Source organism: Anopheles bellator, chromosome 1 (genome assembly GCF_943735745.2).
Source record: "Anopheles bellator chromosome 1, idAnoBellAS_SP24_06.2, whole genome shotgun sequence".
Taxonomy (NCBI): Eukaryota; Metazoa; Arthropoda; class Insecta; order Diptera; family Culicidae; genus Anopheles; species Anopheles bellator.
In genome coordinates this window covers 47,919,134-47,943,548 of record NC_071285.1, presented here as the reverse complement: position 1 = coordinate 47,943,548, position 24,415 = coordinate 47,919,134, and the positions used below count along the sequence as shown (strand labels likewise).

General features: G+C 52.1%; 5 protein-coding genes across 6 annotated transcripts; 1 reads left to right on the top strand and 4 right to left on the bottom strand.

Annotated features, from left to right (window-relative positions):
• Positions 1-149: 149 nt before the first annotated feature.
• Positions 150-3,646, bottom strand: LOC131208796 (uncharacterized oxidoreductase YjmC). 2 transcript variants are annotated; one of them, XM_058201691.1, is made up of 6 exons: positions 3,501-3,646; positions 2,318-2,652; positions 1,187-1,576; positions 906-1,120; positions 487-843; positions 150-411 (listed from the first exon to the last, which is right to left on the bottom strand). In XM_058201691.1, exons 2-6 carry the CDS (start codon positions 2,538-2,540, stop codon positions 253-255), a joined length of 1,344 nt encoding a protein of 447 aa, XP_058057674.1. In that variant the 5' UTR covers positions 2,541-2,652; positions 3,501-3,646; the 3' UTR covers positions 150-252. The 2 variants fall into 2 exon arrangements, with proteins under 2 accessions (XP_058057674.1, XP_058057681.1); XM_058201698.1 differs by lacking the exon at positions 3,501-3,646 and adding an exon at positions 2,786-2,804.
• An 832-nt stretch (positions 3,647-4,478) lies between these two features.
• Positions 4,479-5,698, bottom strand: LOC131215758 (dnaJ homolog subfamily B member 1-like). Its single transcript, XM_058210154.1, has 5 exons — positions 5,631-5,698; positions 5,442-5,566; positions 5,268-5,385; positions 4,620-5,212; positions 4,479-4,552 (listed from the first exon to the last, which is right to left on the bottom strand). Exons 1-5 carry the CDS (start codon positions 5,696-5,698, stop codon positions 4,479-4,481), a joined length of 978 nt encoding a protein of 325 aa, XP_058066137.1.
• Positions 5,699-8,252: 2,554 nt separating this feature from the next.
• On the bottom strand, positions 8,253-14,935 carry LOC131215757 (AF4/FMR2 family member lilli). Its single transcript, XM_058210153.1, has 5 exons — positions 13,933-14,935; positions 12,283-12,497; positions 9,078-9,176; positions 8,797-8,967; positions 8,253-8,735 (listed from the first exon to the last, which is right to left on the bottom strand). The coding sequence occupies exons 1-5, from the start codon at positions 14,933-14,935 to the stop codon at positions 8,253-8,255; spliced, it is 1,971 nt and encodes a 656-aa protein (XP_058066136.1).
• Positions 14,936-21,175: 6,240 nt separating this feature from the next.
• On the top strand, positions 21,176-23,013 carry LOC131214030 (E3 ubiquitin-protein ligase parkin). Its single transcript, XM_058208356.1, has 5 exons — positions 21,176-21,461; positions 21,521-21,925; positions 21,992-22,140; positions 22,199-22,535; positions 22,606-23,013. Exons 1-5 carry the CDS (start codon positions 21,204-21,206, stop codon positions 22,918-22,920), a joined length of 1,464 nt encoding a protein of 487 aa, XP_058064339.1. The 5' UTR covers positions 21,176-21,203; the 3' UTR covers positions 22,921-23,013.
• Positions 22,692-23,533, bottom strand: LOC131214033 (cysteine-rich venom protein 1-like). The gene is made up of 2 exons (XM_058208370.1): positions 23,402-23,533; positions 22,692-23,323 (listed from the first exon to the last, which is right to left on the bottom strand). Exons 1-2 carry the CDS (start codon positions 23,472-23,474, stop codon positions 23,112-23,114), a joined length of 285 nt encoding a protein of 94 aa, XP_058064353.1. The 5' UTR covers positions 23,475-23,533; the 3' UTR covers positions 22,692-23,111.
• Positions 23,534-24,415: the final 882 nt, after the last annotated feature.

Sequence of the window (24,415 nt, the reverse complement as noted above, 5' to 3'; positions counted from 1 at the left end):
GCGTGAGTGAAACAGCAAACACGCTGTGATTGGCTAGGGATGGCCCCATAGCCTACTTCAAATTCAAACCGAACAAAAGTGATTTTCGGTTAACTCTCAGTGAAACCTATCAGGGGATCAGGCACATTGAATTAATTTAATGAAATGAATCATAATTTGATTGATGGTTTATTTGTTGAACACTTTGTATCGCAATTACGAGCGACGAAATGCGGAAAAGGCATTGATCCGGTTGAAAAAATGCGAGAATATTTAAACGACAGCAATGGGCTTCACACCCAACCGCTCCGAAAGCTCCGTGCAGGTCTTAATTTGGTTCACGTGGTACGCCAGGCCGCCTTCCTTGTCCACCTTCTCCATGTGGTGGCGCTCCGGATCACCGGCCACCAGCACCGGACGGGTGGGATCAGCCTGAAAATAGGAACAAACGTTAGCGCGTTCGATCCAATTCACCCGGCGCACGATCGGAATAACAAATGAACTCACCATTGGCATGTTGCGCAAAATGCTGTGAAGATCCGACAGGCGACCCTCGAAGCCGGGCGCAAAGCATGCCGGATTGATGGCAATGAAACACTGGCCCAGGTCGGCCTCGCTGTCCCCACCGGCATGGGTCCATTTGCGAATTTTCGTGGCGTAGTTCGCGCCGGCCAGCACACCGCAGAACATTTCCACCATGGCACCGAGACCGTAGCCCTTGTAGCCAGAGGTTAGCTCGGTACCACCGAGCGGCATCAAGCAGCCTGTATCGAACGCAACGCTCGCATCCGTCGTCGGATGTCCGTCCGGTCCCTGGGCCCAACCGACGGGGATCGGTTCGTTCTTGCGTCGCTGCATTTCGATCTGGTAACGAGACAGCACACGATCACAAACACTGTTCGGCGCTCGACGCTCGATTCCCGTACCTTGCCAACAGCAACGGCCGTGGTGGCCATGTCCAGCACAAACCCGTCACCATCCTTCGCCGGAGCTCCGACCGAAATCGGGTTGGTGCCCAGAGCGGCCTCCTTGCTTCGGGTGGGGCTAGCCAGCGGCGAAGTGTTCGTCATCGACATCCCGATACAGCCCGCATTCATCGCACGCAACGTGTACCAGCCGGCGATTCCGTAATGGTTCGATCCTGCGGGGAGAGTTGGTAAACAAAGTCAGGCGAACGGTCCTCAAACGGTCGCATTTGGCAACTTACGCTTTGCACAAACCCACCCGACGCCTACTTCTTTCGCTTTCTTGATCGCCAGATCCATGCAGAAGTTCCCGACGACGGCCCCGAGCCCATTGTTACCGTCGACCCAGGCCGTGGCCGGAGTTTCGTTCAGCACCGTCGGCGAGGCCTCGCCACTGCACGCGTTCTTGTGCAGATCGTTGATGTAGAGCTCCAGCCGATTCATGCCGTGGCTATAATGGCCTCGGTAGTCTGCCTCGACCAGCAGATCCGCTTGTTGCTTTGCGTGGCTGAGGGGCGTCTTCGATCGGACCAAACAGTCGACCATGAAGCGCCTCGCTTCTTCCACCGCTACCAGCCCTTGTTTCGAGGCTGCGGAACTCATGTTTCGGCTGTGGGGTAGACTAAAGGTTCCTGCAGTCGAAAGAGAATTAAAAACGTTTAATATTAAGCCTGTCAAAGGTTTTAATGAGAACCAAATGGGGAGTAGTCAGACAGGTTTCTTGAATTTATAATCTGCCGGAAGATTCCGATCATTCTCTTTGTTACAAGATGTACGACTCCAAAACTGTTTAACACTTCCAATGTAACTCGGATCTAATGCTTTAAAAAGAGCAACAAAAAATCGGCACCAAATCCGTCCACATTATTGTGACAGCTTTTCGTGGGGAAGATTTATGTACATAAACAATTTGTCTGGCCCGTCACCCCAAAGTGGCCACCGTAACAAAAACACCAAAACAGTCGTGTTGCTAAGCACCGTTGCACCGATAAGAGGGTGTGCTCATATCAGGCCTCTGTCATTCGTTTGTATTCCCCGATAATCTGGACAATTCCAACCGTGGAAGGGCGCGCGATGTTTATGATTGCATTTGTCCCTCTCGGTGTTGTGTAAGATCAGCTGGGCGAGCCCCGAACCAGTCACAACAGCAAACACAAGATTTGACCTTGAACACAGACTCTTGGCAGACTTCTTCACATGCCGCACCGATGGTATCTGAATTCACACTAAGCCAAGCGTGGTCATAAATTTTACGGATACTTTAATCGTTTCGTTCCACGTTGCAGAAACTTTACTTCGACGGTTCCGTTCGATTGGGCTGGGGCTTCGGTAAACAAACAATAGTGGACCATGGCTACAATAAACGTACTTACCGATTTTGGCTGATGTAGCTCGAGAGTGATAATACTGCTGATTCCGGTACGTTAAACTTCCGACGGGTTCTTCCAGACGGTCTGTTCGTATCTGGCGACGCGCCGAGCTCGCGCAGGGCGGCGACGGGTCCGCGAACGCAACGAACTCTTGCGCAAAGACCACGTGCCGTTGTAGTGGTGCGGAAGCGTACAAGAAACGCGAGGCGCAGTACGTACGCATCATATTGGGTTTTGTTTGTGTTTTACGCCGAAGAGGGAATTCAAAAAGGGTTGCCGACCGAAGGGCAACACAGACGGTTTATGGCTTTGCTGCGACGACGATGCGACTCTTGGAACTGCCAACACGGTGCAAACAATAAAACCAAGTTACAAGAAACGGCAAAAGAGGAAATGGGGCGACAGGAGTACAATGTGGAGCATAAAAATGAAGCTTGAAAAAGCTGGATGCGTCATCAGCTACTGACCGACCTTTTTAATATTCGATCATCACCCGTTTCTGGTGATGAATCATTGATCCTTTGGTTCGAGTTTATGAACGATCTTCGGATCTACGGAGAGCCACGATGGTCAGCCAATGTCCGTAGTTGCAATTAAACCAATCTCTAAACAATAAAAAACCATGCATCAAACCAACAACAGAGCGAAACACCCGTGGCATTGGAAAAAAGCAGGGAATTAAAAATACTTGTCCTTGAATGTAACCTCTGTGATGGGCTGTGCTTGCGGCCTATTTAATTGTAACGGTAATATTCGGTTGTAACGCGGTTCTTTGGCTCACGTTTGAATGTACATTTATCCCTACTTTTATTACCCCTTTTTTCTGTTCCTCTTTGACTCCGTTTTCGATAACGTTCCATTTGATAATGCTTTGAATTGTATTCAAAACTGTAAGCTACACTGTCCAGCACATACAGGCGGTCCGGCGGGGGTTCAACCCATAATTCACCCAACACCAGCGCGGGGGGTGTCTATCGAGCGCCAGGTTTGCATCGAATGCACAGCGAATCGAATGCACACCGTTGGTGGTGAGCTGGTGTGCGTGTCGTCTGGCTGCAAATGCACTTGCACACCGAGCAATCACAGCCGCACGGCATCATCATCTCGCGGCTTATCACCTAGGCCAACGCCGCTGACGACACTTTCGACGACAGCCGTTTACGTAACCACAATTCGATCCACTAACCTTCGTAGAACTCGGGGCAGTTGTGACGCGAAGCGAATCCAACCGCCGACTGGCCAACGGGAACTCCTATGAACTTGTGCTCATGCCGGATACCCAAGGTTAGCGCCGGTCCTCGGTCGGTCAGTTGTACTAACAGAGCATACTAAATTTAACTTTTTATCCCCACCCACCACCGCCACTTGACTCGCTGACTGATCTCGATCGCATCGGACACATCGGTTTTTGTCGTTTTATCATTTTCTAGAAAGTGGCCATTGTTCGGGAACGAACTCGGGGCGGTACACTAGAGCTGGGAAAAAATCGATACCGAGAACCCTCGGGAACCTCTGGCGATAACTTCCCTTAGAGAACTTGCCCCCCGTAGTGTTTTACTAGAACGAACCAAAAGCTTCCATCGGTAGCTAGCGAGTGACCAAAGGGGGTTACACGTCACGCGGAGGTTCCCTTTTTAATGACTGATCGCAATCCACCGTAATACTGCTGCTCCACCCCAGACTGTAGGCGCGTCAATTCCGAAGGGCCGTTAGAATTTTACTTACTACTACACGTAATGGCTTGTGGTGGTTGTTGATATTGTGGCCCCGCGCCAAGCCGACCGTTGTCACGAACTGTAAACCATGAATGAATTTTACTACGCGCCCAGCACGCCTGCGTCTGAACAGTGTGTGGCGCAGGTAGCGTTTCGGTCGTGGATCGTCCGTAGTCCGTAAACTAGAGCACCGCGAGAGCTCGAGGATCCAGCTGGGGAGCCCTAAACCACCCAAAAGTACTTTTCTATTTTATTCGGGTTTATATTTCAATATCATTACGACAAGGATGAAATGAATATAAAAGTTCTTCTCTTGACAAATTCATGCCTTATTCTGTTATGGTTAGTAGTAATACACACTGGTTTTGTTACGAGAATTATTTTTCAAAAAAGCTTAATCCAAAAGACCGTAAAACGTCAAAGAGTTCATAAAATTTGATACACACTGATCACCAAATACTGTTTCCCAGCACTTGAACGAGTTGTTGGCGATCGCTGAGAGGGATGTAGCGAGGAAAACGCACTGCAAATAGAAAGAAGGACCAAAGTTGTAATACTGCTGCGTGAGCATTCGTCTGGCACAGCCTTACCGGAAAATGTGACATACAGATTGCCGCGGCCGACCCCGTCGAGCACCGGCATACCCTCACCGTCGAACAGTGCAAGCATATTGGTGCACACTTTGGCCAGTTCAACCAACAATATCTTCCCATCGATTCCCACCAAAGTCAACGTGCCACCGGCCAGCGCCTGCATGAGCGATATGTTGAATGTGGCGGACAATGTCGGTCCCATGCGTTTGAAGCGATAATGAGGTATTTCTGCTACTTCAAAGACAACGTCTCCCGGTAGGTGGTCGTCGCACTGGTCGCCCATTTGCGCAAACAAGATCGTGGATCCTGGCAGTAGCCCTGGCTTAATCGGAACACTCACCGTTCTATCGACGAAAGTAGTTACGCCATTATGTGTGATGCTATTGTGGTATACGACGGTTTTCATCACACCGTAGAAAATATCTTCCAGAGTCACATGCAGAATGTACACTTTCGGTGCACACTTGCGAATTGTAGGCAGCGATTCGCGGGGTGGCAGGGGTTCCGGCAGCGTTAATTTCTCCCAGAAGGGGACACAACTGCGACCGCCCTCCGAACGATCATTGGACGGAGCCGCCGCCATGGCTTCACTGAAATACAGGCATTCGATGAGGGACGATGACTTGCGTGCCCTGTCGTACTCACCTGTAAATTCTGTCGCAATCGCCCGAAAAAGTGTAACCCACCGTTCCGTCTGGTGCAATATACGTCTGCAATCCTTCTTCGCCATGTAAATCGTAAACTTGCCGGCGAGCCGCATCCGCTGAAATGGCACGATCATTTATACGGAACTCTACCGCTGAAGTCGCCCAAACTTACACAGCACTTCGTACGCTTCACCAATCATCTCCCAGTAGCGCCATTGCGGGATGGTTTGGATCGGCATTTGTTCCGGACGGTAGTAGCCGCGCATTGGGTGGCACGCACGGGCCACGATTCGGTAGCTTTCGGAGAAGCATCACATTAAACACTGTCCCATCCCGATTCCCTCCCCCGATCCATACTTACGCCAGGTTTACTGCACTAGCCGAGGCGCTACGCCCTATTCCCAAGATGGCGTAGTAATCCAGCCCCATTTCTCAAAGCACAGAGCAGCAAATGGATCACGCAAAGTACGCGCCGGGCAGGGCTTGCTGTGCCAAAGGGGGTTAGGTCGGGATACGCTGATGCTTCTGCCACAAAAAATGCACTTGACACACGGACTTGGGCACGAAGAATTTGGCAAATTCACGCGATTTGCAGCAAACAACATGCTCGCGATCGCTCCTGTAATTTCCGACTGAGGCGCTCAGTGCGTTCTGCGGCACTCACCAGTGCGGGTTTTCTTTCTTCGCCTCCGCGCAAGACGAGCATCCTTAGGAACCTTCGCTTTTGCTGCATCGGCGCACCACACAAAATGACAACGTGAAACGGAAGGTCGGTTGTCAAAAATTGATTTATTGAACTCGTCAATTAACTAGATTTTGATTGAATACGTTTGTTATTTGTTACGGTTGGTATTTTCTGTTAATGGTATAATGCGGTCAACATGCGCACGTGCTGTCCGTTTTTTAATTTGAATTTGGTTGATTTGAACTTGTTTCATGTTTCATTTTTTATCAGTTTTCATCATAAAGTTTGCTTTCGATCGTAGCAACACGAACAATGCTCTCGTTGGCCGTACGTTGTAAGCGGAACACAAGTGATTCAAGATTCGTACTCCGAATTTCTCGCTACCCGGCCAACAACGAACGACCTTCGCGCGGGTCACAACTGGGGAGAAGGTTAATTTTCTGTTTTTTAGGATTAGCATTTATCACATAGAAAAGGGGGTATTCCATATTCTTACACTACATCATTTGATTTTTGTTGTTAGCTTTCTCCACACAGTTTCCCTTTCGACAGGAAGTTAAAATTTTATAAATTTTTTACGCCTTTGCACACCCTGGTCAATCCGGTGGTACGGCCGCACATGTTTTATCGTAACTTTACTATTTAAACAAATATTGGCCGCCGTCAGTGTGATGCTTTCATGTGGGGGTTTTGGTTGGTGGTTTCTCGTTCAGATCGGTTTGCTGTCGGTTTTCTTTTGTCCGTTATTTTATAGGCCCTTGGCTGGTCCTTCGAAACAATACCGCACAACAAGTAAAACGGTAACTGTAGCAGCATACACGCATGCAATTGAATCCCAAGAGCCCAATCCCATGCGGTCTCCATCGATGTCGTGTCTCTGCCTTCCTGCAGATCCGCTCGACCCGCTGCCCCGCTTGACCACCGCGTCTGCTATACGGGTAAATTGTTTTAAAAACGGTCGAAAAATTAACCACTGTGTAAAAAAAAAATTCCTTTCATACTGACAGAACGGCATCGGGTCCGGGCCTCAAGTTGGTGGACTGTTTCGCGTGTGTCAACCAAAAGAAAGTAGTGTTTCCGGAAACGGAAGATTATGCCGCGCCTTCACAAGATAAAAAGGTTATACCGTCCATTTTCTTCTGCTGTTTCCTATCAAAATCGGGTTTGCTTTACAAGTAACAAAAGCACTCTATCGCTGGTTCAATTTGGCTACTCAACTAAATCTAACAGAACCTGTCCGCACCGTTTCGTAGACGTAAGAGTAAATGACTTGTCGTTAAGGCACCGTTAGCGTTTTGTGTTTTCAATCTGGGTGGCCACTTTGTAGCTATCTCTGTGGTCACAACTCCTCTCGGTGTGTAATCATCCTGCTCTCTGATCTGATTACTGCTTGCGTATTTGTTCTGTGTCTGTCCTAGCTTCGTGTCCTAAGTTCCATTCAACGTCAATTGATTACATTGATCGGATTTACATGTACATTAATACGGGTTTGTTAGATTAAAAACTGGTAGCGTTGCAGCGGAAACGGACTGTACTGTAGAAACATCCACGTACCACGCATGGGGTCCTGAAGACGGTTACAAAGAGGGAAAGAGACAAGGTTTCGTGTAATTGGCAAAGTAGTTTAATGCTGATTCCGGAACGCACTGGGACGAATAACCGTACACGGGAAGCGATGCGGATACCATCGCCTTTCCAAGTGACCGAAGGTGGTTAAGTCCTGCACTGTTTGGTGGAAATGATGATCGTTGTGCTTTTCTGTAATTCGATTATTGTGAATGAGTGGCAAGAAAAATCGAACATCACCCCATTCGTGGAACACCGTTCGCCGGTCGCTATCGGAATGTGAGGGACAAGCGTGTGTCCTCCCTCCTTTCCGGTGGGACCCGGTCTTGGTCGAGAGATTCGTTTACTGCCCTTTAGTGGACGACTCCCGTGTCCGGGGTACAACAATGAGTTTCTAGGGGAGTATAATACTAGTTTTTAAAACTTTGCTGCCAACTCCTCTTCGCCACGGATTCTCCTCTCCGACGGATCGCTTAATGTAAGATGCATATGTACAAACTTGAACAGCACCCTTTGGGGAAGCTCGCTTCCTTGCCGATGTGCGGTGATTTAACTAAATTTGGCCTGGCGTCGTGTTTCACTCGGTAGATGCTTCCTCGTCAATACAGTGCTCTACCATTCTCGCTTTCCGGTAGTTTGATTGATCGCGGTACCATGGCGAAGTGCACCGAGGACACTTCGACAAGAACCGTAGTTGCCATATTGGGAGCCGCTGGTAGCGACTCGATCTAGCTAATTCACAAACTCGTTGCATGTCATTTCGCTAAAGTAGCTCCCGAGCGGCGAGTCTACCGCGTGGTCGGAGTAGGAGGACGATTCGAAGTACGACGGATGAAAGGAGGTCCCGATCTGCAGGTTGTAGCCGGTGCAGCCCTCATACGAGTCGGTCGGAGCTGGGGCCGCCGCTGCCGGAGGTGGATCCCAAGACTGTGGGCTTAACGTGTCAACGTCGGATTCGTACGCGTTCAGCGAGTCCATCACCAGCTGTTGAACGGTGCCATGATGGTGGTGCTGCTGCTGCTGTTGCTGCTGTTGTTGTATCCGTTGTTGATGTTGCAGCTGCTGTTGCTGCGCTTGCGGATGGTGCATCGCGTGGTGGTGTTGGGATGGACTGGACTCGTTCGGCGTGGGGCTACTGTTGAAGAACACCTCGGAGAATTTCCCGATCTCCGTCGAGCCGAACGCTTGCTGGAAGCCCGGAAGTGGCGTGACGTTCTGAAAAGGAAACACTTTAATATCTGAAGCGAACCGCGTTCCGACACCCGTGTCTCTGTACCTTATTTTCCACGGGGGGCACCGACGTCACTGCACTGCTGGTTTGTTTTTCTTTGCCATCGGACGACTTGAGCTCTTTCTGTTGCTTGGTCTGTTTTTTAGCCCGCCGACCAGTTCCGGTAGTCCTGCTGGGAGATGCCGCAGCACTCAACTCAAGATCGTTGACATCTTGCTGCAAGGTTTTTTTAGAAATTGAAGAAATTAGTACACTGCCTCGTCCACTGTCCACTCCCCGCAAAGATGCAAGGAAAAAAACGAATGTAACTCCTAATGCGCAATCACCTTTCGACTGGTGGCTCCATCCTTGGACTTTAATCCGGAGGCGTTTGAATACTTTCGCATCTTACTACTGAACTGCTCGCCATCGGGCCAGCACAGATTCTGTAAAGAGGCATCCGTTCAAAGAATGGATTAACGTTCCCGGCGATCGAGAATGGCGATTTTGGACCGAAGAAGAACCGATGCTTTTGTCAGATTAATCCCACTGAAAGGGTTACCGCCACAGATTTCGATGAGACTCGTTGGAAATGTTGGGCTTCGCCACTCACGGACGAGCAGTTACTAATCCGCGGTTTGGCCGGCGGCACTCACACGGGCGCGCCAAGCAACAGGTGTCGGCGCTACTCGTTCGAATAAGTTTTCCCACTTTCCTCGTACAGACACAATGGGAGAGCTTCTCGCAGGTGTTTGGGGGATCGGGAAAACTTTCACAAGTCCATAGTCCACAAGACCCCAGCCATACCGAAGAACGAATCCAAAATAGAGGTAGCTCTAAGAAGAACGTCCTCTCTCTGGCGCTAATTGGGCCAGCTTTCCTCTGTTTACTCTCTCATTTTCCAGCCTCTCTCGAATTTCCATTTCACATGCCGTTCGTTCGTCTTATCAGAGTATCTGTCTCTGCGATCATTCTACCAAACCGTTGGTCCATTTTGAACGGATTGCCGTGTTTTAACTCAATCATCGAATTGACAGCCCACCCAGTGCCATCAGCGGCGCTAATTGTGCGTAACGAGTCTGAAACCTTCACCCCTTTCCGGTAACATCTTTCTCTATGTCTTACAGCGTTTAGTTATGGGAAGAAATTTCAAAATAAAATATTGTTCAAAACAAATGGCCCAATTAGGGTTTTTTGTTGATTGTTTAAAAAAATTAGAAACTCTGCGGTGTTCCTTAAAATCAGCCACCATTTCTAGGATCCTCCGCTATTCAGTTAAGGCTTGGAATCGCTTCGCCTTTTGGGTTGGAAACGGTACACGGCGGCTCCATTGGGGTTAGCATCCATCGGACTTCCCGACGTGCCCGAGTCCGCGAGCCGTGTGGCGATCGATCGAAAGTCTTGCCAATAAGTAGCAAGATACCAAAGCGCACCCCGTGTAGCCACTCTGCCCCGTATTCACCCCTTTACTTCTAACTCCCGTCCTTCTTCGTTCTTAGGCCCCCACCGGGGGGGACGGTGGGGCACAACATAATCGCATATAGGAAGGCGAATAGCATAGGGAGGGCGGCCGACCCTGTATGTAAGTCGACCCGTGGCACGGGCGGGCCACCCGTGTGTCGGGTCGCCCCCCCCCACCCGCCCCCCAAAATTCCCGGCGGTGGCGTGCCTGTGTACGCACCACACCGGGGAGCAGCTCGATCGATCCATCCGTGACTGCAGAGTGTGCCGCCAGTGGGACACCGAGCCGTGGTGTCCGGACCGTCGCCTCCTCTATTGGAAGGCGATTTCGACGGCCCTTACTCACATCGCAGCTCTGCTTCCCACGCTCAGCAGAGCCTGGGTGGCCGCCCTGGCGGTGGCGAGAGCTCACTGCGGAACAGCGGCGACGGCACCACCATCAACACCGTCCCGATATGACGACAGTTTCCCGAGAAAGCAAAAAAAAAGCGAAAAGCGGATTTAAAAAAAGGCACACAAATTTCGCGCGATGGCTGGAAGGTGCTCGGGTTCCCGAAACGGCTCGGCGAAGGTCTGCGCCCCACTTGAACGCAGCAACAGCAGCAGAGCAGTAAGGGAGCCACCACCAGCCGCCGGACGAAAGCGCGCGCCACAGCACGTTTGGCCCATTTTTACTGCGCAGGATCGATAATGCTCCGAGGCACCCGATGTGCCACTGGGATTCTGATGGTGTATGTGTCGGTCTGCCTGCCTGGCGGGGTGGCCATGGGCGGTATACGTTTGTGTGCGGACGCATTTTAGGCGCGAATGGGCGCACCAGAACCAGAGAGAAAAAAAAATCGCAGGCAGAAAAGGACACGCCGCAGACGCTACCGACTCTCCTGCCGAGGGCGCTACACGACAGAGGGAGAAAGCAAGGCCTTCCTGTCTGACCTCTCCCTTGGCCATTGCCGTTGGCTCACATGGCGCTTGTTGGGGAGCGAGTTTGGTCTGCGTGCGTATGGCGTCCAAAAGCGCGTGCCACGTGCGTCGGTATGTGTTGGCTCTGCGCCCGTACCTTCCCGACGTTGGTGGTCCTGCCGCTGGCCGTTGTCATGGAAGTTTCGCCGGTATGTACATTTCGATCGAAGAGCACACCTAGAAAGCATCGTCCTCTCTTTTGCTCGCTCTCTTTGGAGTTTTTTTTTCCGGAGCTGGTACATAAGGCATGCACTTCCGGCCGAAAGGAGCCCCACGGCGGCTCACGGGTGGTCCACGGGACCTGGGCATCGGCATTCCAGAGCACACATACGTACAGCGGGAGTGAAAATATCGGACGGCCGAAGGTGGCAACTGCGAGCATCAACAAAACAATAGCGAACAGCGCGGCGGCGGCAGGTTGGCCTAGCCGAAGACGGGCAAAAAAGACACAAAAATGGCCTCGTAATTAAAGTGGTGACTGCCCTGGAATCGATGGCCGGAAGAAGGGGCGCCCCCCTGGCCGGATGTGTCCTGTTGTGCGAATTCCTGGCTACGGTGATGTTGTGTTGTGCTGTGGAGTGGTGCGCCACAGCCGTAACGTCATCAGCGCGCGCTTAATCGATCAGGCGCGCTGCTGCACGGACACCTCCGTGTGGTACCGGGACCAGGCACCAGGAGAACAGGAGGCTCGGCCAACCCGCTTGGGACTTGGGGCGGCATGATGTCACAGGGAAGTTGCCTCACACATCACGGAGACGAACAATTACCAGGTGGTGGTTTCGGCCTTCGATCCGAACGGATTGGAACACACCGCGCGCCTACTTTAAAGCCATCATCATCATTTGATGCCTCGGCTCGACATCCTGGGCCTCCCCATTCGTGGGGGGTCTTTTCATCCGCCAGCAGCAGACTTGTTGAAGGTAGATCGATATTTGAGACGAGGCGTCCGAGGGGACGCTAAAAGGCTCTTTGGCAGAACGAAAAACGGGAAACGCTAAAACACTACAAAAAAAAGAGGAAGGAACAGTAAAACCCGACTCCATCCGGAGCGCATTTCGGGACCAAGTGCATTCTCTCTCTCTCTCTCTCTCTCCCTGTCGGCATCTCGGCCCTCTGCCGCTATGTACTTACTGTAAGTGCATCCAGTGATTTCATTCTCGCCGATGCACTCGCCGCCGCCGCCGCCGTTGTGGGGCTGCTGGCTCGGCTTCCAGCGCTACTGCTGCTTCGCCCACCGTTGGGTTGACCACCGTACATCATCCCCCGTTGCTGTTGCTGCAGCTTGCGCTCCTTGGGCTTTCGGGTCCCTCTCGCTTCCTTCGGGCTGCCGCCATCCGGGGAAAACTCTGTGACACGGTGGCGCGTTGATGGGATCCGGTTGAAGGCCAAGCAGCGGGAACAGCGAAAATGGTTAAGAAAAACAGGGTACACCATTAGTGGTTAAAAAAAAAACAGTCCCGGACCAGCGAGCCACAGCAGCGATGTCGATGGTGGTGAAAGAAGAAGAGATCCCGCTCCCATGAGACGGACGGAAATGTCTTCGCGTTGGCGTTCCCAGCCCTCAGCAGCAGCAGCCCTGTACATAGGATCGGTCGCAGCCGCCGGGTGGCCTCCGTGGTGTGCCATTTACTCTCTCCTTTCAGTGCCAGGGCCAGGTTAAGGATATAGGCTTGGGGACACACCAGAAGCAGAAAAAAATGTTGCAACTGGTCGGAGAGACGCGTGTCTCCTTTACACCCACAAAACAGCACCTTGGATTGCGGGTTTTACAACCAAAACGTCTCTTCATTCAGTCATTACAATATTAAAGCAAGCCATGCTCTGGTAGATCGGTCTCATCAAATTGGGGGGAGAAAGCACGCTCCGATCCGGGTGAGGCGCAGCTCTCGGGGCGATCGAAAGTAGCAAAGGGATGACGTCAAAACGGTGTGTCACCTTCCTCCGAAAGGAGTCTCGTCACCACAATTCGCCGCTGCTCTTCGACGCGGTTTCTATTGATTTTTTCGACAACTCCCAGGGTTGCGCGCCGTAGCAGCAGCAGCAGTGGAACTGCAAAACAAAAACAGCGCTGTGTGCGCTGCTTTATAGGGAGTAGTCCCCGAGTTTCGCCCCGGGTTACTCCCCTGTGTGTCCCTGTTCTATTGATGCGCGATCGAAGACTTCAGGGTGTGAGCGCGTTTGTGTCTGTTTGTCTCTGGGCCCGTATTGGTGTAGGTGCAGCGCGTTGTTGTCGCCTCGAGCTTTCGCTGGAGCCTGGCCAAGCCTCTCTCCGATTAACTTTGGAATCCCCGGCGCTGGTGGTGGTGGTCGCGCCGTATTATCGTTTGCCCACGCCGTCCAGCCAGCAACACATAGAGAGCCCATCCGTGTGTGGAGCAGTGTCAATAGCGCGCACTATGTACAATGTATCGATTTTGTGATAGAGCACAAACGTTACAACACAGCACCGAGCGCCAGTCCGACACCAACACATACGCGCGGGGAGAACTGTCAAACGAGCGGAGTAGAGTGGGCGATGGCGGCGCATTGTTTTCGTTTTTTCTTGGGGCTCCTCGCTCGGCTCTTACCTACACCAACGCGCACCGAGCCGTTGTTTGTGGGGAGAGCATCCTTTTTCTCATGCTCTCGTTTTCTCTCTTCACACACAGCTCTGTCTCTCTCTCGCTTCGCCACGGTTGTCAACGGTTGCCATGCTTACGAAGCCCTGGTGGTGGTGTTGTTGGTGGGTCCCAAAGCGGAAGCCAACACACTGCAATCGATAGCGACCCTCTCCGTACATACCTGTTGCGCCGCGTACGGCTGCTGCTGCCGCTGCCGCATGGGGCTGCTGTGGGGCGTCTCCCTCGTCCGGCTCGGGCTGAAGCGGAAGCTGTGGACTGTCGTCTGCGGCCGTCGGACCCCGATAGGACGCTGATAGCGGACTGTAGCCGGAGCTGGGCGAATAACCGTTCGGGAACAGGGATGCCGTGGACGAAGGAGACCGAGCGGCACTGTCCAGGGCTCCACTGGAACCGTTGACCCCACTCGGAGGAGCGCTAGGCTGGGCGGAGGCGGCGGCTACGGGCCGCTCAAGGTGGTTGCTTCCCGTCGCGGGGAAGCCAGGCGATGATGTCGAGTATGGCGATTTGGCTGACGGTGGATCGCTGGTTGTGGCCCCCCCACCGGATCCTAGGCTGCTGCGGAACGGGGTCGGTATACTGCCGTAGCTGGCGAAGCTCGAATACTGAGGCTGTTCCCCGCGCTGCTGGGGATGGTGGTACAGATAGGAGTCAGCCCGGGCAAAGCCCGGGTGCTGCGGTGCCAGGCCGCCCGATCCTGGGTAGTGTCGTCCCGGGTACAGGTAGGCGGCGCTCCCGGCCCCGGTTGTGCCCGCACCGTAACCGCGGGAGTAGGGAGATTGCGACTGATGGTGACCGTAGTAGTGTCCGTAGCCACCGTACTCGCGGTACGCCGACGAAGAGTAGCTCCCGTAGTAACCGGAAGTCCCGTAGCCACCACCGATGCTGCCGTGCCCGCTGGCGCCCGTATGATGGTGGTAACCACCGTAGTACTTGTCGTATCCTTCGTGTGGGTAGCCCATGCTACTCGCGTAACCGAGGGCACTGGACCGGTGATATCCGCCGCCGCCCGTGTCAGGGCCGTACCGACCCGGAACCCCTACCGGGCCGGCCAACGGGTACGGGGACGCACTTCGCAGCATGCTGGGCGCGTACGGGTAGCAGAAGTTACTGTTCATCGAGTGATGTCTATAGTCCATGTAGCTGGTGCTGCTGCAGCAATCCATGATCCTCCAACGCCGTGACGCACAAAGGAAGCGGTGCAAAAAAACACAGAGCGGCTACCCGACCCTTGCGCTTCGCTATATTGTCGCCCCGAGGACACTATTTTTATGCCACTAAACCAATTATAAACTATTTATAGTCGGCGCTGGTAGCGCCACCCCGGCAATGACGCTTCTCGACGGGAACTGTCGTTAACTGTGGCCCTTGCAGCAGCAACACCGACAGTACCGCTTCTGCTGCGGGGGCCCAAGGTGCGAGGATAGGGCACCGGAAGAATCGCGGCACGGCTAACATTATTGGGACACAGACCGCGCGCGCGCTTCTAGCCACACACAAACGCACCGCACACGCTTTCCTTAGCTTTCACAGGACATCCGAGGTGTGGCCCGACGCCCCGTCAGATGTAACCACTGTTGTCACCTGTCGAAAGTCCAACGAGGCGCATTTTATAGGTTATGTCACGCGTCGGAAACACTCGCGATCGGGCAGTTACAGGGACTTTGTATCAGGGCTGATGAGGCTCGTCCTCTATACGTGCTGCTGAAGGAGGGCCTAAAAGAGGTAGAACCGCGCTGTGAATAATGAGTCCGTGGCCCTGCCTGATCCTTATCCTTTTTTCGCTACGTTTAGAATAAGGTAATATTGTGAGATGGATTAAAGGACGAATTTGATGCTCCACGGTGAAGGTGACCGTCATTCGGAGCGGCCCCAAGCCGTGAATTGCGAGAGTCGATGCATACGGAGCTCGGCCAGGATCTGCGTGGCAACATCGTGCGCGCCACCGAACTGACCTTCCCCCATCGGCCAGGCGACGTGTCCCCCCTCGGCGGTTCAGCTGGTGGCCCCACATCCCGCTCTCATTATCACTCCTGTTCGCGCACTTTCTCTCGCTCTCTCCGTTCGTTTGCCTCTCATTTCGCGTCACGCTGCTCACGCAAACCGCACATCGCGCGGCTCGTTTTCACGCTTCGCGCGTGGGTTACACAGCATACAACACCTTCTTCTCTCCTGTGGGAGGAGGGGGTTGACTTGAGGGGATTTTATTGATTATGGGGAAAAGTTGTGATTATGTATAGCGCACAGAGCCGTGGCCGCAGTTGCGCTTCATATTTGTCACTTGTAGTTCGTACAGGGCAGAGTCGCGGCTCGTGTCACGGAATTCCTGAACGGTCGAGTGGCAGCGAGAGACATTAAAATCGTGAAGCAAGAGCCCGTAGATGGCCAGGGAATGGAACGGGGAGCAACACGGCCAGCGAAAGAGAGCGAGAGAAAGTGAAAACGAAACAGGGAGAGCGAGAGAGAGAGGAAAGCGTTTCGCCCAAACAGAATGACCACCGCGCGCGCTGCTGATAAGACGGAAAATCAATTTCTGCTCCGTAAAAGATGCGTTTTCCGTTCCAGTCCATCCAGCGGACAGCAGGACAACGATCGGTCCTTCGGGCGAGGGTCGTCCACTGCCTCTTTATAGTATACGCTTCTTATCAGTTCCCTGCGGGAGGGTCGACAGCCTTTTTCCCAAACACTTTTACTTCTTTTATCACGGGTTTGACACGCAGCACTGTAACGGGCTGACGGTTTAATGTTGAAAGACCCCGGTTTGCGACGCGACCGTTTCGCGGAATCTCGAGAACTTTAAATCGAATCAACACATAAACGAAACGACCAGCTTGCTGCACACTTTATGCTCTTCTCTTTAGGCACACAGAAATAACTATTGCCACCATCCGGTGGCCACTGAACAGCTTTTGTTTGATTTGAACCATCATTCCGATCGTCTTCGCGGAACACTTAATACGTCGTAAAGTTCGCTCGGTTGTCTGGGCGCGTGGACAATGGCATAATAATAACTGGCGGCGCGACCGAAGGAATGCAATGCCAGTATTGCAATTCTCAGTAACACCACGCCAGATGTATCGCATATAATTGTCATCCTCATATTTTTCAATTTCCCTGCCCCAGCCACATATTTAAATGAGGTCACTCTTCTGAATTACGCACAAGGTAGTAGTAATTTAGAGCACGCCACACGATCGCTGTGTTGTTCCGCTGAATACTTTATCTCTTTTTCTTCACCGACGATCTGAGACGATCGTAACGACTGCAGACAGAATGCAGAGAGTGCGCAAAAACACGTCTTCACGACAGAACGGCTCGAACCGGAAAACACTTTTTTCCGCCAAAAAAGCCACTCATTTTATCCGTGCGCCACTCATCGTGAGAGGGGAACTCTCGGAGCATTTAAGGAGGCATTCTACCGGAAGAACTTTCCGATTCTATTAAAAAACACACGCTTAATTCACGTTTTCGAAAGTTTTTTTTTCCCTTTTTGCATGATTTCTGCTTTGAGATATAAATAAACCGAATAAGCAATGTTTTCAGCATTAACAATAAAATCGGGAAACTAAATTCGTTTCGATCGCACGATCGCGGTTCATGGTCGTGTCTTTTATCAATCAACTCCATTAAAATGTTCCAGTGGGGCTCTTGAGATTTGAATCAATAAATTATCTTCCAAAGCTGAGGTAACGGTGTGGTTTCCCTTTTGGCGCAAGCTGTTGTCCTGTCCGCTCCAGAAGTGACCGGAAAGGCGTAAAACAATGGGACGACCACCAACGGGAGAGGGGTTAAAAAAAAGCGCTAGCAAAGAACGAAAACAGGATGATCGCTGATCGCGTTTTTAAACGATCAGCATACTTTTGTTTATAGCTATTTTCTGATGAGCTCCTGTGATGTTTTATACGGGAACGAAACGTATTTTAGCATATTTTTCTGTTCGATCCAAATCTTTGAAACGCGCCAACAGGAACCTTGGTGGAGGCCCCCCGGTCCTGCGAAGCGTCTCGTAATTTATGTATTGTGTGAAAACGGAGTTTTTGATGAATTAATAATTAGAACTCAAGAGTTAAGCTTCTAGACGTCCAACGCGGCCAATGGTGGCCCTGTTGCCTTACGCTTCACGCCAATGCCCGGTGCCTAATCTGGACGACGCGAAGATATTGCAAAAATGAAGAGAAATAGGTCTACTGAAAAGATGTTTAATGTAGTGATTTGGAACATTATTTTCATCCTAATTTGGATAATTTCTCCCGGTCCGGGCCGGATTATGGGGGGGGAGCCGGAAAAACTGGCCACCATATGCTTCTTGACTTTTATACGATCCCGAGCCCCGGTTGTATCGCGTTACGCGAGGCTGTGGCACTCGAGCTGACAATCGGAAAAAGAGCAATCTGTCCCCACCAACCAGCAACCCGCCGGTGTAAGGTTTCCCCGGGACGTGGAGCGGGGGACGGGACTGGGGGCAAATTTCATTTCCCACATGGCCGCAAGCAAAACGCATGCAATCCGAAACATTGTGGCCGATTTGTCGATCGATCCGGCCGCCCCCGGGTCCGGGTCCGGGCCGTGCCGTGTGCGTGAGTTTGTGTGGAGCGTGTCGGGCGGAAATCAGTTTCCAATCAACTCATCCCCCGGGCAATGAAAGTAAATTAATCAATGTCCTATCCCGCCGCCCGGGGACGATGGAGACATGCCACACCAGACGAAAAGCCGGCCTGGAGTCGGGTCGCCGAGCGAACCAAAAATCGTTTCCGTTGTCCTGCCTCGCTCTCTCTCTCTCGCCTTCGTTCTCTCGCTGGGCCAGGGCTCTCTGCGCTTTTCGCGGACGATTTCCTATGTGTTTTCCACAGCCCAGCGGCACCCTCCGCGAGCCGGTGGCCGCGAGGGAACCATATTTTGCCCGCCAATATTTTCACGGTTCTCTGTTCACGGCTCAATAAGAACACTCACACCAGCGAAAGCCTCCTAGTGCCCCCCACCCCGCCGGGTCGGGGTGGTCCGGACCGGGCGCAACTATGTGGCCCATCGATTCGGTGAAAGAAAAGTCGTTAGAAAAAAGAGACACGAAGCCGGTGGCTCGGGTGTTGGAAGTTCGAACTGTCAATAATGTTTCTCCCAGCCGTGCGGCGTACCCTTTGGCCATTTTCCGGTTCCCTTTCCGGCCTGTGGCTTGGGCGGTGTGGATCAAATTTCGGTTTTTGGAGCCACGGCGGTGGCTTTGCGGGTCGGGCCGGGAAAATGAGCAAAGCCATCGCTAGAGGCGCCGCCGTTATTGACGGTGTCTCCTCTCAGCCGGCGATCGGCGGCGAGCATTGCGCGCAAAACGGCCACCGCCAGCCAGCCGATTCGGGATGGCGCCGGTCGGAGTTTGCCGAGCGCGTGAGGGAGTGAAACTGTTTACTCACTCCAGAGGCGGTCAGGGCCGATTTTTTGCATTTTACAGTACACCGGTTTGTTGAGAAAAAATTGAACACGAAGTTACGCCAGTTGGTCCGCTTCCTTTCGGCATCTCAGTGAAGCTTTTATGTGTAGAATAACTAATGCTGTGTGGAAAATATAGTAAACGATTGGCTAAACCAAAGAGTAATTAATGGCCTAGTTTAAGCCGTTTATAGACCATTTCATGATTAGCTGTTTTCGACAAAAAAAGCATTCATCAAACACCACTTTTAATTATTATTTCCAAGAAAGCGGCGCTATCTTTGAAGACACTTCCCGCGAACGGCTTCGTTAGATTCCTAGGAACGTTTGAAGTCAAAACTCTGCCCACGAGATGACATTCGAACCAAAGGATAATGAAACGCTCTCCCACTGCCGGATGCATTAATTGGTAACCGAATCCTTGCTCGTTTCGGTGCTGTGATTTCGATCGATGCGGCAGATCCCCCGAGCCAAGCGACGCTCTTATCAATCCCACTTTTTGTGACCAATTTGCACCGTGTCGAGGCGTTCTCTCTGGGGAATGGAAAAAATGGTAGGAAAACCCTACCGAACACGATTTATCTGCCACAGGGCGCCCACCGTGCATCCTTTTAACACATAATCAGGTGGCACACCCAGCCTAGGAAAGGCCGCGAGGCGTCGCTACGCTGGTCCACATCCATCATAGACCAGCCAGACCGACCACCAATCATTGATCGTTTTTCGCCACTTTCTCGATGACGGTCGCACACCCGAAACCTCACCGGAAGCGTCGAACCAGCGAGCCGAGAGCGGGCCCGAGGTGCATTCCGTCACTCGCTGTGGACTGTTGCATACAGACGGCGGCGGTGACGACAATGCCCGCCGCCACCCGTCGCCTGGCGCGAAAGAAACGGACAGAGCATAAGGGGATGACGACAAATGCAAAAGTGTAGTTGCAGCAAAAAACGGATGCAACCCTTTGCGATAGTGTGGGAGCCGGTGGCCAACGCCAAGCAAAACCTGTTCGCGGCATCCTTTCGGCTGCGGAGGCCTCTTTCTGCACGAGCGAGCCTGTGGGTGTTTGTGTGTTGGGCGAAACGTTTATCGATTTATCTCGGTTTTCCGTCGGATCCTTCGTCGGAGCAGCCAATGCCCAACGGCGGGAAAGTTGGAGAGAAAGAGAGCGGCAATGAGCGTGAGAGCGCATCGTACAACTTCCCAGACACGCTCCGGCGTTTGGTGGTTTCCCGGTGGATGAAACACCTTCTTTTTTTTGGGACTCGCTGGACCCACGCACAAACACACGGTTATTCTATTCGATCTGTTTCTGGGTTTTTGTAGTCAGCAAGCAAGCGCATGTATATTTGGATGGCGCTAAAAATATTGTTCTCCATGTGTATGGGAGGTGGCATCGACCACCCGTTCTCTGCCGGAACTCGCATCGGGCGAGTACTTTCACGAAAATGCATGTGATTCAAAGTGTGTAGAAAGGTGCACTTAAATACGGCGACAATGACGTTTAAGGCACTGTTAGGAACCTTCCTCAGCAATATTTTTTCTATCGCGAAAAGGGGAATTTTAAAATCTTTAAATAAAACAGTTAACGAACTTTGAGTCGGTTCAGATTTGAATGTTTTCCCGCCCGTTTCTTATTGCGCCTAGATGTAGGCAATCCAAATGCGCGGTGAAAAGCCTATTTTTCATGTATTTATTTTTATTCTGTTTTTAATGTTTTAGAACTTAATTATTCGTTTGTTTGGCCCTTCAACTTATGCATTAACTCACGCTGTGTATGTTTGACCATTTTAATAGCAATAAATAATCGTTTCCATCGAAAGTGACTCCACGCGACCACTGAATGTTACCCCGTAGACGAAATGGAAGCTGTCAAACGGGCGCCCAGCTGATCCGATCCGTCAACATTCCCGGGAACAAAACAAAAACAAAAATAAACTTTGTGCGTACCAGAATTCCGTACTCAGCAAAACAACGACTTATATGTCGATGTGAGGCCACCGGGCCCCGTGAGCGATGTTCGATATTTTCGGTTTCATAAGAGAACTGATCCACAGCATGTTGGCGATTTTTTCCTTCGGCAAGAAGAAACTGTCCAACACCCTCAGCGTGTACGTGAAGACCAACACCGGCAACACGCTGGCCGTGAACCTGGAGCCGCATATGGAGATAAAGGACGTGAAGGAAATGGTCGCCCCGCAACTCGGCCTCGAGCCGACCGAACTGAAGATCATCTTTGCCGGCCGCGAGCTGTCCGATACGACGACGATCAGTGTGAGTTAGGGGTTGGCGAGCCAGCATCGTACACTTCACGCCACGAGTTTGTTCCGTAGGAATGTGACCTGGGCCAGCAGTCAATCATTCACGTGGTCAAAGCGAGACACCCGCCCCGGAGGCCAATGCTGCAGTCGCTCGATGGCCCCATCTCGGAAGAGCCATCGTCCACGGATGAGGCGCTCCAGCAACAGGCACCAACGGCTCCGCTCTCGGAAACGATGACCGAGCTGTCGGAAGCCCGGAATGGCAGCGACGGGCAGCCGGGGATGGAACGCAGGAAGGCACACTTTTTCGTGTACTGCTCCCAGTGTGAGAAGGTGTGCACGGGCAAGCTGCGCGTGCGGTGCGGAATCTGCGGTGACGGAGCGTTCACCGTGCACCGCGATCCCGCCTGCTGGGATGACGTGCTGAAGAAGAAGCGCATCACGGGCCATTGCGAACACTACGAAGTGCCATGTGTGGTGAGTAGGGTTGGGTCCATGGCACTGTCACTCGACACGCACCTGACCACCGGGGGCCAATTGCAGGAGAACGACGACGGAGAGCCACCGTTCACGGAGTTTTACTTCAAGTGTGCGGAACACTCGTCGGGTGGGGAGAAGGACTTTGCTGCCCCGCTGAGTTTAATCAAAACCAATCACAAGACCATCCCTTGCCTCGCTTGCACCGATGTCAGGTACTTGGCGCTCATTTGGTGTGGCTGGGCCGGTTTTATTGGTTTTCTTTCGTTGCAGTGAAACCATCCTGGTGTTCCCGTGCGCCGCCGGACACGTGTCCTGTCTCGATTGCTTCCGTCAGTACTGCGTAACGCGGCTGCTCGAGCGTCAGTTCGTGGAACATCCGGCCGGTGGGTACACGCTGCGCTGTCCGGCCGGGTGCGAAAGCTCCTTCATCGAGGATGTGCACCACTTTAAGCTGCTCTCGAGGGAGCAGTACGATCGCTATCAGCGGTTCGCCACCGAGGAGTACGTGCTGAAGAATGGCGGTGTGCTGTGTCCACAGCCTGGCTGCGGCATGGGATTGCTGGTCGATTCCGAGTGCCGCCGGATCCAGTGCCAAAGTGGCTGCGGTGTACGTCTTGCGTTGTTTGCTCGTCCTGCGTCCGTGCTAATTCGTGTCCGAAACTTTGTCTCCCCCACAGTACGTCTTCTGTCGCAGTTGTCTGCAGGGATACCATTTGGGGGAGTGCATCGAAACGCCGACCAGCCTGGGTGTTGGTGGAGAAGGGGGTTACGCGATCGATCCGTTACGTGCCTCGGAAGCGCGCTGGGACGAGGCGACGAAGATTGCTATCAAGGTGACCACGAAACCGTGCCCCCAGTGCCGGACAGCGACCGAACGCGACGGCGGATGCATGCACATGGTTTGTACGCGCTCCGGGTGCGGTTTCGAGTGGTGCTGGGTCTGTCAGACCCCGTGGACTCGCGATTGCATGGCCGCACACTGGTTCGGTTAAGCACCGGAGGGAACCGGCCCGTAGCTTGAATAAAAAGAGTAAGCCTTTGTATGTAATGTTTTAACGAAACCGTCGATCGAACCGTTCAATAAGAAGCCCTTCGCTTTGTCGTGTCTGCTAATGCTTCCTTCCTTTACTGGCAACTGTTACAACTTAACCTATGCATGTTCACGGGCTATGGCCAGGGCCAATCAGAACGGGCACTCGGATTTTTCAATGCAACGATGACCGAAGAAGCGCACGTATCCCTCCTTGCAGAAACATCCGACGGTGCAGCTTTCTTCCGGGCACAGCTCCAACTCGGACGGCGGGCAGTTCTCCGGGCACCTGGGACCACACGTGAGGAACTCTTCATTATCTTCCGTGCACGTTGTTTGCCGCTTTATCTTCCGTGTTCCGCTCGCTGCTTGTATGGACACAAGAGTGGGGAAAAATAGCAGATCGAAACACGGCTGATAACCATTATACTACGCAGTCTTACCACAATGGGCCGATAGCGCCAACACGACGAGTAGGGCAGCAATTACTTGTGCGGTATCCAGTTTTTGAGTCATCGCGTACCGTTACAAAGTTGGCGAACGTCGCTAGCTGTGGCAAGACTGATCGATTGTGCCGAACTGATGGCGTCAGCGCCAACGTACACGCTTTATGTTAGACGACACAGCCAGAGTACTGGTGTAGTAGTAATGTAGTTAGTCACAACGATCTCCCCCGCACGTTCCTACGCACATTAGGGCGAGTATTTGTTAAAAATGTGGCACACGTTCTACTTAAACAGGAGCAGCTATGGTTGCAGAAATATTCGATGGCCTTTTATTGTACGCATTGATTTTAAATCATGGTACCGCACAATGCTTACGGCAATTAGCGACTTGTTACACTTGGATGTGGATGAACGGGGATTTTTAGCGGTGGATGGCCATCGGTTGTTGGAGATGGACATCTTAGTTTCAATACCAATCGGTGGGCTACAATCTTACCGCAATGAGCCGAGAGCATCAACAACCCGAGCGTGGTAGCTACCAGTACAACCCGCATTTTCGGCGATCGTTTCGCTGGTCCGGTCGGATTGACGACGTATTGGTGGAGAAAGCGTTTGACCATCATTTAATACAAAATGTTTGTTTGTTTTAAGGAACGCAATTTCGCTTCTAATTTCCAATTTACACAAAACTTTCAAACTATGCCATCTGGTTGCAATCGATCGAATCGACTGATCGATTGTGGCGATCTGATTATACGAGGTACTCCGCTAACGGAAGTATTTACTGAATTTCCCCCTTCGTTCCATTTATTGAATGCACAAAACTGTTGTTAACAGTTGTAACTGCAATCAATTACGGGCTGACGATTCACTCGAATCTTCTTCGTAGAAATGCTTCGGCCTTCGGCGAGGTTTTTTTGTACGGCGCCTGGTAGGTCTTTTGGGTGGACGACGAGGGCGGATGGACATGGAATGTTGGATGTATATGGACTTCTGATGGTGGATGGAAGT